At 38.0% G+C, this 18017-nt stretch overlaps 1 protein-coding gene across 1 annotated transcript in view; it reads right to left on the reverse strand.

Annotated features, from left to right (window-relative positions):
• The window catches only part of CPE (carboxypeptidase E), a 152319-nt gene that overhangs the window by 29111 nt on the left and 105191 nt on the right, over positions 1 to 18017 (reverse strand). The window contains exons 4-5 of the mRNA XM_070386690.1: positions 9841 to 9962; positions 8117 to 8295 (exon numbers count right to left, since the gene is read on the reverse strand). Coding sequence (XP_070242791.1) covers positions 8117 to 8295; positions 9841 to 9962 — 301 coding nt within the window. The remainder of the gene's footprint in view (positions 1 to 8116; positions 8296 to 9840; positions 9963 to 18017) is intronic.

The following is an 18017-nucleotide window of genomic DNA, read 5'->3' on the forward strand; positions in this document are numbered from 1 at the left end:
CCAGGAAGAAACAGAAAATCAAAACAAATCAATTACTAATAGGGAAATTGAATCAGTAATCAAAAACTTTGCAAAAAGGAAAGCCCAGAATCAGGTTTCACTGATGAATTCTACCAAACATTTAAAGAAGAATTAACATCAATCCTCATCAAAATCTTCCAAAAAAACTGAAGAGAAGGGAACACTCTCAAACTTTTTTTTACAAGTCCAGCATAATGCTGATTTCAAAGCCAGATAAAGATACTACAGAAAAAGAAATTACAGGCTAATTATCATGATGAATAAAGATGCAAAAATTCTCAACAAAAAATTAGCAAACTGAATTCAACAGCACATAAAAAACATCATACACCATGATTGAGTGAAATTTATCCCTAGGATGCAAGGATGGTTCAACAAAGACAAATCAACAAATATAATATACTGCATTAATAGAATGAAAGATAAAAATTAAGTGATCATCTCAAAATATGAAGAAAAATCACCTGAAAAAATTCAGCATGTTTTAATGATAAAAACTCTCAACAGGTTGGGTAGAAAAGGAACATACTTTAACATAATAAAGTCCATATATGACAATTCCACAACTAACATACTCAATGTCGAAAGATTTAAAGCTTCTCCTTTAAGATCAAGAACAAGACAAGGAAGTCTACTCTCACCATTCCTATTCAATATAGTTTTAGAAGTCCTAGCCAGAGAAATGAGGCAAGAATAATAAATAAAAGACACACATGTTAGAAAGGAAGAAGTAAAATTATCTCTGTCTGTAATGATATGACTTTATATAAAGAAAACACTAGAGACTACCAAGCACATACACACACACACAAAACTATTCGGACTAATAAAATAATTCATTAAAGTTTCAGGATACCAAATCAACGTACAAAGATCAGTTACATTTCTATCTGCTAACAAAAACTATCCAACAAACATATTAAGAAATCAATCTCACAATAGCAACAAAAACAATAAAATACTTAGGAACAAATTTAACCAAGGAGATGAAAGAGCTGAACAAAGAAAACTATAAGACAGTGATAAAAAAAAAAAGAAAGAAAGAAATGAAAGAAGGTACAATGATAATGGAAAGATATCCCATGTTCATAAATTTTATACTGTTAAAATATCCATAGCACTCAAAACTGTCTATAGATTGAATACAATCCCTATCAAAATCTCAATGACGTTTTTGACAAAGCTAGCAGAAAAATATCCTAAAATGCATATAGAATCACAAAAGACACTGAGTAGCCAAAACAATCTTGAAAAAAAAGAACAAAGAAAAAATAAGAACTTCTTTATTTCAAGTGAAAAGTGAAAGTGTTAGTCACTCAGTCATGTCCAACTGTGCAACCCCATGGACTGTAGCCAACCAGATTCCTCTGTCCATGGAATTCTCCAGGCAAGAATACTGGAATGGGTAGCCATTTCCTACTCCAGGGGATCTTCTCAACCCAGTGATTGAACCCAGGCTACCTGCATTGCAAGCCATACTACCAAACTAAAATAATCAAAAGTTTGGTATCAGCATAAAAACAGACACATATCACTGAACAAAATCAAGAATGAGCCCAGAAATAAACCCTGATATATACAGCCAACTAAGGAGAGTAGTCCTGGGTGTTCTTTGGAAGGAATGATGCTAAAGCTGAAACTCCAGTACTTTGGCCATCTCATGCGAAGAGTTGACTCATTGGAAAAGACTGATGTTGGGAGGGATTGGGGGCAGGAGGAGAAGGGGAAGACAGAGGATGAGATGGCTGGATGGCATCACTGACTCGATGGACGTGAGTCTCAGTGAACTCCGGGAGTTGGTGATGGACAGGGAGGCCTGGTGTGCTGCAATTTATGGGGTTGCAAAGAGTCGGACACAACTGAGCAACTGAACTGAAATGAACTGAATATTTGATAACAGAACCAAGAATGCTCAATGGAAATAAGATAGTCTCTTTAATAAAACGTCTTGAGAAAACTTGATACATACCTGTAAAAGCAACAAATGGGACTTTTATCTTACACTAACACAAAAATTAATTTAAAATGGGTTAAAGGATTAAATTCAAGACTTTGAACTATAAAGTTCCTAGAAGGAAACAGAGAAAAAACTCCCAACATTGGTCTTAACTAAATTTGTGGGGTATGACACTAAAAGTATTAGATTAGTGCAAAAGTGTTTGTGGTTTTGCATTGTTGAATTTTGTCATTTGATACTGGAATGCATTCTTAAATAAATGTGGTTATGTTATACAACATTTTACTGCGCAATGTCTAGCTTTATGTTTTTTGCTAATGCCATTACTTGCTGTTTATTTTATATTTATTTTAGACTATAGAAATGATGTTAGACAAAAAGCAAATTTGAGTGATCTTCTGATTTGAGTTCAAAATGGGTCATAAAGCAGTGGAGACAACTTGCAATAACAATGCATTTAGCACAGGAACTGCTAGTTCAGTTCAGTTCAGTCACTCAGTCGTGACCGACTCTTTATGACCCCATGAATCGCAGCACGCCAGGCCTCCCTGTCCATCACCATCTCCCAGAGTTCACACAAACTCATGTCCATCGAGTCGGTGTTGCCATCCAGCCATCTCATCCTTTGTTGTCCCCTTTTCTTCCTGCCCCCAATCCCTCACAGCATCAGAGTCTTTTCCAATGAGTCAACCCTTCTCATGAGGTGGCCAAAGTACTGGAGTTTCAGCTTTAGCATCATTCCTTCCAAAGAAATCCCAGGGCTGATCTCCTTCAGAATGGACTGGTTGGATCTCCTTGCAGTCCAAGGGACTCTCAAGAGTCTTCTCCAACACCACAGTTCAAAAGCATCAATTCTTCGGCGCTCAGCTTTCTTCACAATGAACATACAATGCAGCAGTAGTTCAAGAGGTTTGACAATGGAGACAAGACCCTTGAAGATGAGGAGCACAGTGGCTGGCCTTTGGAAGTTGACAATGACCAACTGATAAGATCATCAACACTGACCCTCTTACAACTACATGAGAAGTTGATGAAGACTCAACATCAATCATTCTACAGTCATGAGGCATTTGAAGCAAATTGAAAAGGTGAAAAAGTTAAATAAGTAAGCTGATTGAAAATTTTAAAAAATCATTTTATAAGTGTCATCTTCTCTTATTCTACGTAACAACAATGAATCATTTCTCAATCAGATTGTGATGTGCAACAAAAAGTGGATTGTACACAACAATAACTGACAATAGCCAGCTCAGTGGTTGGACCAAGAAGAAGCTCCAAAGCACTTCCTAAAGTTAAACTTGCATCAAAAAAAGATCATGGTCACTGTTTAGTGGTCTTTTGCCATCTGATCCACCACAGCTTTCTGAATCTTGGCAAAACCATTATATCGGAGAAGTATGCTCAGCAAATTAATGAGATGCACTGAAAACTGCAATGCCTGCATCTCGCATTGGTCAATGGAAAGGGCCCAATACTTCTATATGACAACACCCAACCACACATCACACAACAAATGCTTCAAAAGTTGAATGAATTGGGTTATGAAGTTTGGCCTCGTCCACCATATTCATCTGACTTCTTGCCAACCATCTACCACTTCTTCAAGCATCTTGAGAGAGTTAAGCAGGTTGATAGGCAGTCCAGGGCCCTTTAAGGAGAAGGTGAATATTCTCACTCATGCTTTCCTTAAGCCTTGTGCAACAATGCATCTTGCCCAAAAGAACTGGCTTTTCTTTAGATCTGGAGCTAATGAATATACAGCAGCCATACATTTTACTCTAGGAAAATGCTTTTCTTAGACCCCATTATGCTTTTCTTGGGCTCTATGTTAATGATTATAATTGTAACAAATCTTGTCTGGGAAACTGTTTCTCAGTAACAATATATCTCATTCATAAATATATTGCCAGGAACTTATTCCTTCTGGCTAAGCTTGTACTGAAGTTATCTCAGGATGCATGCCTTGGGAGAGGGTCTGGTAGAACTTTTACAGCCTTGAGGTATTCTTTTTATCTATTCTCAGCATCCAGTTGAAAAGTATATAATGCTCTGCTTCAACTAGTGAGTTGGGTACTCTTTCTACCACTTTCTGATGTCAGAAGCTTCTATGTCAGAAGCTTTCTCTGTCCTATCAGTTATATAAAATGTTGCTGCACAAAGCTCTGAGTGACTGGACTGCGTTGGTTCCAGAGTTAAATCTTCTCCTTCGGAGACCACAAACTTGGCACCAAACACCATAAGCTATCAATCTCAATAACGTTTTACAAAGAAAATGCTTCCACAACCAGCAAGAGGCAGAAAAGGCTTTCCTAGAGTTTGCTGAATCCCAAAGCATGGATTTTTATGTTTTAAGAATAAACAAACTTATTTCTTGTTGGCAAAAATGTGTTGATTGTAATGGTTCCTATTTTGACTAATAAACATGTATTTGAGCCTAATTATAATAATTTAAAATTCACAGTCTGAAACCATTTTGTTTGCACCAACTTAATACACATAACAAAAGCAAAAATTGATAAGTGAGACTGCATCAAACTGAAAGCTTCTGCACAGCAAAAGATACAGTCAACAAAATGAAAAGGCAATTTAAGGAATGAGAGAAAGTATTTCCAAATCATATATTGGATAAGGAGCTAATATTGAAAATATGTAAGGAATTCATACAACTCAAGATAAATCTCAAAAAAAAAAAAAAACTTGATTAAATAATGGGCAAAAGATCTGAATAGACATTTTTCCAAAGAAGACACACAGATGGCCTACAGGCACATGAAAAGATGTTCAACATCATTAGTCATCAGAGAAATGCAAATGAAAACCACAAGAGATATCATCTCACACTTGTCAGAATGGCTATCTTCAAAAAGAACACAAATAACATCAGTGGACAAGAATGCAGAGAAGAACCCTCCAACACTGTTGTAGGAAATGCAAATTGGTACAGACACTACAGAAAACAGTATGAAGCTTTCTGAACAAACTAAGAATAGAAATACCATATAGCCTGACATACATTCAAAAAGAGACAAAAATACTAATTCAAAAATATACATACACCCCAACATTCAAGCAGCATTATTTACACTTGACAGGATATGAAAGCAACCTAAGTGTCCATCAACAGATGAGTGGATAAAGATGTGGTATATATACACAATGGAACACTACTCAGCTATAAAAAAGAATGAAAATTTGTCATTTGCAACAACATGGATGGACTTGGAGGGTATTATGCCTAGTGAAATAAGTCATACAGAGAAAGATAAATACTGTATGTCCCTTATACATGGGATCTAAAAAATAAAGCAGTGAATACAATAACAAGAAAAAAAAAAAAAAAAAAACAGATTCACAGATATAGAAAACTAACCAGTGGTTACCAGTGGAGACAGCAAGGAGGGGAGGGGAAAGATTGGGGAAGGAGATTCACTTCAGTTCAGTCACTCAGTCATGTCTGACTCTTTGGGACCCCATTAATCATAGCATGCCAGGCCTGCCTGTCCATCACCAACTCCCAGAGTTCACTCAAACTCACGTCCATCAAGTCGGTGATGCCATCCAGCCATCTCATCCTTTGTTGTTCCCTTTTCCTCCTGCCCCCAATCTTTCCCAGCATCAGAGTCTTTCCCAATGAGTCAACTCTTCACATGAGGTGGCCAAAGTACTGGAGTTTCAGGATTAGCATCATTCCTTCCAAAGAACACCCAAGACTGATCTCCTTTAGAATGGACTGGTTGGATCTCCTTGCAGTCCAAGGGATTTTCAAGAGTCTTCTCCACCACCAAAGTCCAAAAGCATCCGTTCTTCAGCGCTCAGCTTTCTTCATAGTCCAACTCTCACATCCATACATGACCACTGGAAAAACCATAGCCTTGACTAGACGGACCTTTGTTGGCAAAGTAATGTCTCTGCTTTTGAATATGCTATCTAGGTTGGTCATAACTTTCCTTACAAGGAGTAAACGTCTTTTAATTTCATGGCTCCAATCACCATCTGCAGTGATTTTGGAGCCCCAAAAAATAAAGCCTGACACTGTTTCCCCATCTATTTCCCATGAAGTGATGGGACCAGATGCTATGATCTTCGTTTTCTGAATGTTGAGCTTTAAGCCAACTTTTTCACTTTCCTCTTTCACTTTCATCAAGAGGCTTTTTAGTTGCTCTTCACTTTCTGCCATAAGGGTGGTGTCATCTGCATATCTGAGGTTATTAATATTTCTCCTGGCAATCTTGATTCCAGCTTGTGCTTCTACCAGCCCAGTGTTTCTCATGATGTACTCTGCATAGAAGTTAAATAAGCAGGGTGACAATATACAGCCTTGACATACTCCTTTTCCTATTTGGAACCAGTCTGTTGTTCCATGTCCAGTTCTAACTGTTGCTTCCTGACCTGCATATAGGTTTCTCAAGAGGCAGGTCAAGCGGTCTGGTATTCCCATCTCTTCCAAAATTTTCCACAGTTTATTGTGATCCACACAGTCAAAAGCTTTGGCATAGTCGATAAAGCAGAAATAGATGTTTTTCTGGAACTCTCTTGCTTTTTCCATGATCCAGCGGATGTGGGCAATTTGAGCTCTGGTTCCTCTGCCTTTTCTAAAACCAGCTTGAACATCTGGAAGTTCACGGTTCATTTATTGCTGAAGCCTGGCTTGGAGAACTTTGAGCATTATTTTTCTAGCATGTGAGATGAGTGCAATTGTGTGGTAGTTTGAGGATTCTTTGGCATTGCCTTTCTTTGGGATTGGAATAAAAACTGACCTTTTCCAGTCCTATGGCTACTGCTGAGTTTTCCAAATTTGCTGGCATATTGAGTGCAGCAGAGGTACAAATTATTACATATAAAATAAATAAGCTACAAGGATATATTATATAGCATAGGTAAGACAGCCAATATTTTATATGGCGACCCACTCCAATATCCCTGACTGAAAAAATCATATGGATAGAGGAGCCTGGCGGGCTACAGTCCATGGTGTCACACATAGTCAGATATGACCAAGCAACTGAGCACAAAGAAATTGAGTACAACCTTTAAAAATTCTGAATCACTATGTTGTACACCTGTAACTTACAAAGTATTGTACATCAACTATCTCAATTTTAAATAAAACAAGATAAACATATATAATAAAGAAAAATATCTGAAAGAATATATTTATCAAGGCATAATTCAACCAAACAAAGAAAAAAAAAAAGCATATTAAACAAAACAAGTCCTATAATTAGCCAGTACTGCTACTGTCCTAATTCTCTTTTCACTATTCTTTTAGGTGGGCCACAGAAAATTGTTCTTAGGCAGAGGAAAAAAATGGTATCTTTACATTTCACTCTTTATCCTTGTTAGAGGTGATACTACACAACTGTGAGTGATCCAGGTAGCCAGAAAAATGAGAGCTCTTCAAAGTTCATACTCGAACAGAGAGCCATAAGAGCTGCCTTGATGTCTAGAACTGCTTCCTCCAGCTGTGCTGAGGTGGGTTTTTCCATGTCCAGACTCAATAAAATGTGTAGAGCTTCCTGAACTGATAATAGAACTTACTGCAGTAATGAATACAAAATAAACATCCCATATGAAGTGGAACTTATTAAATAAAAACAAAAGGTATGTGAACCAAGATATGCTAAAGGCCAAAGCCAGCCCTCTAAAATACACATTTACATATGTCAAAGCATGACTAACATATAATCATGATGGTATCTTGTTCCCTAAGGCCAGAATTTGAAAACTAGGGTAATTAACAGTGTTCAATTTGTATTTTCCCAGTGGATATCTTCAGTTCCTTTCCTACATCTCTTCTACATCTCAAACTCATGTCCATTGAGTCGGTAATGCCATCCAACCATCTCATCCTCTCTTGTCCCTTTCTCCTCCTGGCTTCAATCTTTCCCAGCATCAGGGTCTTTTCCAATGAGTCGGTTCTTCTCATCACGTGGCCAAAGTATTGGAGTTTCAGCTTCAGCATCAATCCTTCTAATAAGTGTTCAAGATTGATTTCCTTTAGGGTTGACTGGTTGAATCTCCTTGCAATCCAAGAGACTCTCAAGAGTCTTCTCCCACACCACAGTTCAAAAGCTAAATATAAATGGTAATTATTTTTTAAAAGTCACTACTCACATGAAGAGTGAAAGGGAAACTCACCTCCAGGCACGCTGTACCATGCAGCGCCATTGGTCGTTCCTTCTACAAAGCTGCTGTCATCATCATTCTTGCGACATGGGGGCCGATCTGGGTCCGACATTGGGGGGTTGAAGGATGAGTATGCCCGAGCTAAGCTTTGGAAGATGTCGTCATCTGGGCAGGAGCTGTATTCGTGAGCACTACCTGGAAAACAAAGCCACAACACTAAAGAAACTGACACAAACCAACTAGTACTGCATGTTTTCTGGAGATTGATTTAGTGTTGATCTCCTGGTGATACATTTTTAGCTACATCACTATGGGAAAGGAGTGAAGGCTTAAGTACTCAACAATTACACTTAGTTTTCTTTCAGGTTTTATAAGGTCCACTGCTGATACTGCAAAGTAGAAATTGAGGAGAATGTACATTCTTCTAATGAATTGAAAGCTTCACAAGAAAAGAGATAAGCACATAGTAAATTGGACTTGGGAAGACAGTAAGGAGATTTCCATTGTTAAAATTTTTAATTTATAAATTGCACCTGTACAAATCCAATAGGCACTGTGAACCACTGTCACACATATTCTTCAGTATCTGAATTTACAGTTTTTAAAAACCTCCTACTACTGAAATAAATAATATCTATTTTGGTACACAGTATTCTTATTCTGTATTATCAAATATGCCAGTCCTTTAAATTTCCAAGCTATTGACGAACCATAAAGTCTAAATTTCAAAAGTTTCCTGTGTTGGTGCTTTCAAATTGTGGTGCTGGAGAAGACTCTTGAGCATTCCTTGGACAGCAAGAAGGTCAACCCAGTCAATCCTGAAGGAAATCAACACTAAACATTCATTGGAAACACTGATGCTGAAGCTGAAGCTCCAATACTTTGGCAACCTGATGTGAAGAGCTGACTCACTAGAATAGATTCTGATGCTAAGAAAGACTGAGGGCAGGAGGAATAGGGGATGACAGAGGATGAGATGGTTGGATGGTATCACCAACTCAATGGATATGAATTTGAGCAAACTCCGGGAGACAGTGAAGGACAGGGAAGCCTGGCATGCTGCAGTCCACAGGGTCACAAAGACTCAGACATGACTTAGAGGCTGAACAACAACAATATCCTGTATTATAAAGACCTAACTCTTCAAAGTCTCCTGAAAATTGATTCAAAGAGGGTAATTTCTTGGAACAACAAAAATTAAGCGGAGAATATCTATCTGGCTAAAGTTTGCTGTGTCTGAAGATTAGCTAAAACTAGTTAAAGAAAATCAAAGCATCACTTCTTCTCCCTGACACCATCAAGAAACAGTTCCAAATGTAGAAGTGTGAATGCATAATAAGACACATGCAGAGATATTCATGGGCCCCTGATGGAGTTCTAAAAGTTTGCCTTCAGTTTTAAGCTGTCTTGTACATAAAGCTACATAGATCCATTATTCCTCCATTTATCGGAATCCAAGAGTTACCCAAGTTCACAACTTTTGTTTTTCCCCTTTCTCTTACCTAAGTAATTATGTTTCTCTTCATTTAAATTTTTTTTTAAAAAATTACAGTCTTTTGTTGCCAGATATATACCAATGCCACATGAAACAGGGGATATTCCAGTTCAACAGATGTATTTCTATAGGCAAAATCACTGAACAACCAGTTCCTTAAAAGAATATTACAGAAATCATTCAATAAACCCTTGTAAAGTAATTGTAAACCTTGAATGAATTATAGAAACAGGAAGAACACCTACCACTCCTCGTCTCATCATATGGATAATTGGCCACAAGGTCTCCTCCGTGAAGATTGGCAGAGAGCACAAAAGGAATATCCATAATCCAATGAATGACAGCCTTCGTCTCAGGAGCAAGCTATATTAAAGATTAGAGGTTAAAAGGATTCTAAATGTGGCAGTCGTTGGTGGGGTCACTTGACAGAAAAGACATATAAAAGGTAAGAACAATGACAACTGAAATCTTGTCATATTCCAAGCACTCTGTGATTGTTTTCATAGAAAAAAGAAAAGAGGAGCATTCCTCATCTCTATCTTTCTCAGACTTATAATAAAAAATATTTCTATTTCCTTAAAAGTTCTATTTAAAAGCTGCCAGTTTTATTTCTTTGTAACTTGAAAAACAGCATACAAATCATTTACAAATTTGGGTACATCTCCATCTGAACTTGTTAATAATAATGATAAGACAAGGAGAAAAGAAAATAGCTGAGCCAAACAAGGTTCTTCTTTAGGGTGGTTCAACTCAAGAAAGGTGGTAGATTTTCTTTCTGAGTTTTGTATACTATTTCTCCAATTCCCTTCAACAACCTCAACATTTTTCCTATAAAAAAATTAAATTGGGTCTTTTTCAGATTTCACCACCAAATAATGTACTTTGGGATGATCATCTCAAATTTATTTTTTTTTTTTTTTTTTTAATATAAATTTAAGACAACAGCAATTTAGGAATTCATGTGGTCTTTTGAAAGATTCACAGCCCCTCTTACCTTGGAAGCAAAACAAAGGAGGAAAGAAATCTACACCAAAGAATTAATCTGAGCCAAAAGCTTGACACTTTTATGTGATGTGTTTTTAATAGCAACTAGGAAGACTCTCAAACTCCCAATTACCTTTTTATTTGATTCCCACCCCGCCCCCGCCCCCCCACTGGAAATATGGTTCACATTGTTCTTAGGGACAGAATATCTAAAAACCACTGGATTATATACTTCACATGGGTGAGTTCTATGTTATGTAAATCATATGTTAATAAACCTGCTTTTTAAAAAGAGAAAAAGAAAAAATAATACAGTCCTGAGTACACAAAATAGTATGTGACTACTAGATTTTTGCCTACTGTTAGTTCCTATACAGAGACTATTTCTTACATATACTGTATACAATGTTCATGTTACTAAATGTTCAAAAACAAACAAACTCCACAATTTGATCAGTTAAACTTAATTTCTCTTTGACTATTAATAGAGTCTTTTAGGCTGACTAAATGCTGAACTATCCTCAGTACTGTAATCACATATTTAACTAATCCATAGAGGTGGCTTTGGAGCACCCCTAAATGGGGCTGGTTAAGCCAGTCCTTAACAGAATCTAAAGCCAAATATAACCTATTTTTTAAACTTTCATTGAGAGACTATAACTATAGTTCAAATGTTATGCTCTATAATTATATAGCTTGGCTCTTAAAATATATCAAAGCCATGTTTATTCTATATTCTTCACAACTCTAGCCACTAAAAGCAAGTATTTAATATAATTATTTGATGTAATCATTGTTTGGATGCAATCCAAGCCAAGGCCCATATACTGAGCCTAGACAATGGTGGACATAACCAGACTGAAGACCTCGAGGGCAGATGAGAAATGATTCAGCAGGAGGAACTCCAGGGAACAGAAGGGACCCTGTGCTCAGAGAGGTTCAGAAGAGCAAAGAGAGCATCTGGAGGACTTGGTAAAAATGTATGTTCCTTTCCATAACTCAACCCCATTGCATATACACCCCAGACTTCCTGATTCAACATTCACAGGAATCTGAATTTTTTAACTGACATATAGTTGATGTACAATATTACATGAGTTTCAGGTATACAGCATAGTGATTTTCAATTTTTAAAGGTTATATTCCATTTATAGTTATTATAAAATACTGGCTATATTCCCTGTGCTGTACAATATATCCGTGCGGCTTATTTATTTTATTCATAGTAGTTTGACCCTCGTAATCCCCTACCCCTATCTATCTCTTCCCCTTCCCCCTCCCCCTCCACACTGGTAACCACTAGTTCTCTATATCTGTGAGTCTGCTCCTTTTTCTTATAGTCACTAGTCTGTTTTATATTTTAGATTTCACAAATAGGTGATACCATACAGTATTTATCTATCTATGCCTGATTTAGTCCACTTAATACCATCCATATCCATCCATGTTGTTGTAAATGGCAACATTTTACTCTTTTTTATGGTTGAGTAGTTTTCCATTATGTGTGTATGTGTGTGTGTGCTTCTTTATCTAGTATCTGTTGCTGCCATATCTTGCCTACTGTAAATAAAGAATCTGCCTTTTTAATCCTTCATTCCTACAACTCTATAGTTTTAAAACCACTCTAATGATACAGCATCTACCACTCTAATGATACAGCATCTTCCCTCATAGCTCAGTTGGCAAAGAATCCGCCTGCAATGCAGGAGATCTGGATTCGACCCCTGGGTTGGGACAATCCCCTGGGGAAAGGAAAGTCTACCCGCTCCAATATTCTGGCCTGGAGAATTCCATGGGCTGTATAGTCCATGGGGTCACAAAGAGTGAGACCTGACTAAGCAACTTTCACCTTCTAATGATACAGAGAAGAGACTGATGGTTGCCAGAAGCAAATTAAAAACTTTGGATTATAAAATAAATCCTAGACATGTAATGTGTAGCATGGATAATATAGTTAATAATACTGTATTGTATACTTGAAAGTTGCTAAGAGAAAATATCTTAAAAGTTCTCATTACAAACAAGAAAAAAAAACTGTAACTATGTATGGTGATAAATGTTAACTAGATTGTTATACAATCATCTCACAATATATACAAATATCAAATCAATATGTTGTATGCTTCAAATTAAATAATGTTATAAATTAATTATATCTATAGGTATGTATCTGTATCCATACCTATCTATATCTATAGATATATATAAACACAGAACCTACATACCTACATTTGAGCTATTTCAAATCCTAAAAGATGATGCTGTGAAAGTGCTGCACTCAGTATGCCAGCAAATTGGAAAAACTCAGCAGTGGCCACAGGACTGGAAAAGGTCAGCTTTCAGTCCAATCCTTAAGAAAGGCAATGCCAAAGAATGCTTAAACTACCACACAATTGCACTCATCTCACATGCTAGTAAAGTAATGCTCAAAATTTTCTAAGCCAGGTTTCAACAGTATGTGAACCAAACCATGAACTTCCAGATGTTCAAGCTCATTTTAGAAAACGCAGAGGAACCAGAGATCAAACTGCCAACATCTGCTGGATCATCAAAAAAGCAAGAGAGTTCCAGAAAAACATTTACTTCTGCTTTATTGATTATGTCAAAGCCTTTGACTGTCTGGATCACAATAAACTGTGGAAAATTCTGAAAGAGATGGGAATACCAGACCACCTGACCTGCCTCCTGAGAAATCTGTATGCAGTTCAGGAAGGAACAGTTAGAACTGGACATGGAACAACAGACTGGTTCCAAATTGGGAAAGGAGTACCTCAGAGCTGTATATCATCATCCCGCTTATTTAACTTATATACATCATGAGAAATGCTGGGCTGGAGGAAGAACAAGCTGGAATCAAGATTTCTGGGAGAAATATCAATAACCTCAGATATGCAGATGACACCACCGTTATGGCAGAAAGTGAAGAACTAAAGAGCCTCTTCATGAAAGTGAAAGAGGAGAATGAAAAAGTTGGCTTAAAGCTCAACATTCAGAAAACGAAGATCATGGCATGCAGTCCCATCACTTCATGGCAAATAGATGGGGAGACAGTGGAAACAGTGAGAGACTTCATTTTTTTGGGCTCCAAAATCACTGCAGATGGTGACCGAAGCCATGAAATTAAAAGACGTTTACTCCTTGGAAGGAAAGTTATGACCAACCTAGATAGCATATTCAAAAGCAGAGACATGACTTTGCCAACAAAGATCTGTCTAGTCAAGGCTATGGTTTTTCCATTGGTCATGTATGGATGTGAGAGTTGGACCGTAAAGAAAGCTGAGCACTGAAGAACTGATGCTTTTGAACTGTGGTGCTGGAGAAGACTCCTGACAGTCCTTGGACTGCAAGGAGACCCAACCAGTCTATCCTAAAGGAAATCAGTCCTGAATGTTCACTGGAAGGACTGATGTTGAAGCTGAAACTCCAATACTTTGGCCACCTGATGGGAAGATCTGATTTATTTGAAAAGACCCTGATGCTGGGAAAGATTGACGGCAGGAGGAGAAGGGGACGACAGAGGATGAAATGGTTGGATGGCATCACTGACCCAATGGACATGAGTTTGAGTAAACTCCAGGAGATGGTGATGTACAGGGAGACCTGGCGTGCTTCATGCCATGGCATTGCAAAGAGTTGGACATAACTGAGAGACTGAACTGAACTGGACATACCTACAAAGCATTAAAAGGCTAAGAGTGAAGTGAGAAAGGGGTGATGTGTAATAACATTAATGAAATGCCTACTATGTATCTTGTACTGGGCCATATCAAAACACTGTCTAAGCCTAATTGACAAAGATGGAAAAAGGAGATAAGGCAGACATGGGCAATATCATCCATGATTTAAGCCGATTTACTGAAGATTTAGTAAAATATAAACAAATCTTGCTTCTGTTCCTGAAAAGAGTTCAAAACTTAATTTTTATATGTTTCTCTTTTTATTACCTTTATAATACCCAGGAAAGGTATTGGCAAAGAGACTTTTTAAAATAAAAGCTCTAATTTTTTTTAAGTTTCATGAACATGCATCTTTTTAAAGTATTTCTTAAACTAGATATATGAAAATATCTAATATAAAGCTTACAGAAATATTATATAGGTTCCATTGGGGAAAAGGATGGCAGTGCTGGCTGAAAATGACAGCATTTTCACTAAAACTGTTAATCTAATATCCTGTCAACATGAGTTTATTTCATGATTGTTCTATGATTGGTAACAAGAATTCTTTTTCTCGTTGCTTAGTGTCTTTTTTTATACAATAGTATAAGATGTTTATCAGTTTTCATAAGCAATAGACAAAAAGTAAAAGATAATTACAATTGCAAGCCATAATAGTAACATGATTAACTTAACAATGTAAAATAATTACATACAATTTTGGGGTCAAGTAGAGTGATGTGGTAAGTGGAAGTGCACACATGCACATGTTTTCATCCACCTAGTCAATCTATGTTTTTTGGCTGGTGCATTTAACCCATTTACATTTAAAGTAATTATTAATATACATGATACTGTTGCCATTTTATTAATTGTTTGGGGTTTATTTTCTGTAGGTCTTTTCCTTCTCTTGTGTTTCCTGCCCAGAGAAGTTCCTTTAGCATTTGTTTTCAAGTTGGTCTGGTGGTGCCTCATTCTCTTAACCTTTGCTTGTCTGGAAAGTTTTTGATTTCTCTATCAACTCTGAAGGAGAGTTTTGCTGGGTAGAGTATTCTTGGTTGTAGGTTCTTCCCTTTCATCAGTTTAAATGTATCATGCCATTTCCTCTGGCTTGTAGAGTTTCTGTTGAGAAATCAGCCTGATGTGAGTTCCTTTACGTTATTTGTTGTTTTTCCCTTGTTGCTTTCAATATGTTATCTTTGTCTTTAATTTTTGTTAATTTGATCACTATGTGCTTTGATGTGTTCCTCCATGGGTTTATCCTACCCGGGACTCTCTGTGTTTCCTGGACTTGGTTGACTAGTTCCTTCCCTATGGTAGGGAAGTTTTCAGTTATTATGTCTTCAAATATATTCTCAGGACCTTTCTCTCTCTCTTCTCCTTTTGGGACTTCTGTAATGCAAACATTGCTGCATTTAATATTGTCCCATAGGTCTCTCAGGCTGTCTTCATTTCTTTTCATTCTTTTTTCTATATTCTGTTCTGTGGCAGTGATTTCCACCATTTTGTCCCCAAGGTCATTTATCTTTCTGCCTCAATTATTCTGTTATTGCTTCCTTCACATCTTCTCCATTGTTTTCCCAAGATCCTAGACCATCTTCATTATTCATTACTCTGAATTGTTTCTCTGGAAGGTTGCCTGTCCCCACTTCAGTTAGTTATTTTTCTGGGGTTTTATCTTCTCCCTTCATCTGGGACATAACTTTCTGCTTTTTCATCATGATTCAGTTCAGTTCAGTTAAGTTCAGTCACTCAGTCATGTCCAGCTATTTGTGACCCTGTGAATTGCAGCACACCAGGCCTTCCTGTCCATCACCAACTCCCGGAGTTCACTCACACTCACGTCTATCGAGTTGGTGACGCCATCCAGCCATCTCATCCTCTGTCATCCCCTTTTCCTCCTGCCCCCAATCCCTCCCAGCATCAGAGTCTTTTCCAATGAGTCAGCTCTTCGCATGAGGTGGCCTAAGTACTGGAGTTTCAGCTTTAGCATCATTCCTTCCAAAGAATACCCATGACTGATCTCCTTTAGAATGGACTGGTTGGATCTCCTTGAAGTCCAAGGGACTCTCAAGAGTCTTCTCCCACACCACAGTTCAAAAGCATCAGTTCTTCGGCTCTCAGCTTTCTTCATAGTCCAACTCTCACTACCATACATGACCACTGGAAAAACCATAGCCTTGACTAGATGGACCGTTGTTGGCAAAGTAATGTCTCTGCTTTTGAATATACTATCTAGGTTGGTCATAACTTTTCTTCCAAGGATTAAGCGTCTTTTAATTTCATGGCTGCAGTCACCATCTGTAGTGATTTTGGAGCCCCTCCAAATAAAGTCTGACACTGTTTCCACTGTTTCCCCATCTATTTCCCATGAAGTGACAGGACCAGATGCCATGATCTTTGTTTTCTGAATGTGGAGCTTTAAGCCAACTTTTTCACTCTCCTCTTTCACTTTCATCAAGAGGCTTTTTAGTTGCTCTTCACTTTCTGCCATAAGGGTGGTGTCATCTGCATATCTGAGGTTATTGATGTTTCTCCAAGCAATCTTGATTCCAGCTTGTGCTTCTTCCAGTCCAGTGTTTCTCATGATGTACTCTGCATATAAGTTAAATAAGCAGGGTGACAATATACAGCCTTGATGTACTCCTTTTCCTATTTGGAACCAGTCTGTTGTTCCATGTCCAGTTCTAATTGTTGCTTCCTGACCTGCATATAGGTTTCTCAAGAGACAGGTCAGGTGGTCTGGCATTCCCATCTCTTTCAGAATTTTCCACAGTTTATTGTGATCCACACAGTCAAAGGCTTTGGCATAGTCAAGAAAGCAGAAATAGATGTTTTTCTGGAACTCTCTTACTGTTTCCATGATCCAGCGGATGTTGGCAATTTGATCTCTGGTTCCTCTGCCTTTTCTATCATGATTAGCTTTCTGTAATGTGGTTTTTGTTTTAGCTGCTATGAGACTGTGGTTCTTCTTGCTTCTTCTGTATGCCCTCTGATGGAAGAGGCTAAGAGGCTTGTGTATGGTTCCTGATGGGAGGGACTGGTAGTGGGAAAAACTGGGTCTTGCTCTGGTGGGCAGGGCCTTGCTCAGTAAAGCTTTAATCCAATTATCTGCTTATGGGTGTGGTTGCACTCCCTCCCTGATAGTTGTTTGGCCTGAGCCACCCAGCCCTGGGGTCTATGGGCTTTATGGTAGAGTTAATGGTGACCTCCAAGAGGGCTTTCATCGAGGAAGACCATCCCAGACTATTGCTGCCAGTGTCCTAGTCCCTGTGGTGAGCCCCTGCTGACCCACACCTCCACAGGAAACCCTTCATTTTGGTTCAGTCTTCTGTGAAGTCACTGTTCCTTTCCTCTGGGTCTTGGTGTGCACAGGATTTTTATTTGTGCCCTCCAAAACTGAAGTTTCTGTTTCCCCCAGTCCTGTGGAAGTCCTATAGTCAAATCCTACTGGCCCTCAAGGTCAAGTTCCTTGGGAATTCCTAGTCCCTTTGTTGGATCCCCAGGCAGGGAAGCCTGATGTGGGGTTCAGAATCTTCACAACAGTGAGAGAACTTCTTTGGTATTATTGTTCTCCAGTTTGCAGGTCATCCACCAGCAGGTATGGAATTTGATTTTATCATGATTGCACCCCTTCTATCATTTCTCTGTAGTCTCTTCTTTGTCTTTAGATGTGGAGTATCCTTTTGTGGTGGGTTCCAGTGTCCTCCTATTGATGGTCATTCAACAGCTAGTTGTGATTTTAATGCTCTCACAGAAGAAGATGCTCTCATTTCTT

The sequence above is a fragment of the Bos mutus genome, chromosome 17 (genome assembly GCF_027580195.1).
Source record: "Bos mutus isolate GX-2022 chromosome 17, NWIPB_WYAK_1.1, whole genome shotgun sequence".
NCBI lineage: Eukaryota > Metazoa > Chordata > Mammalia > Artiodactyla > Bovidae > Bos > Bos mutus.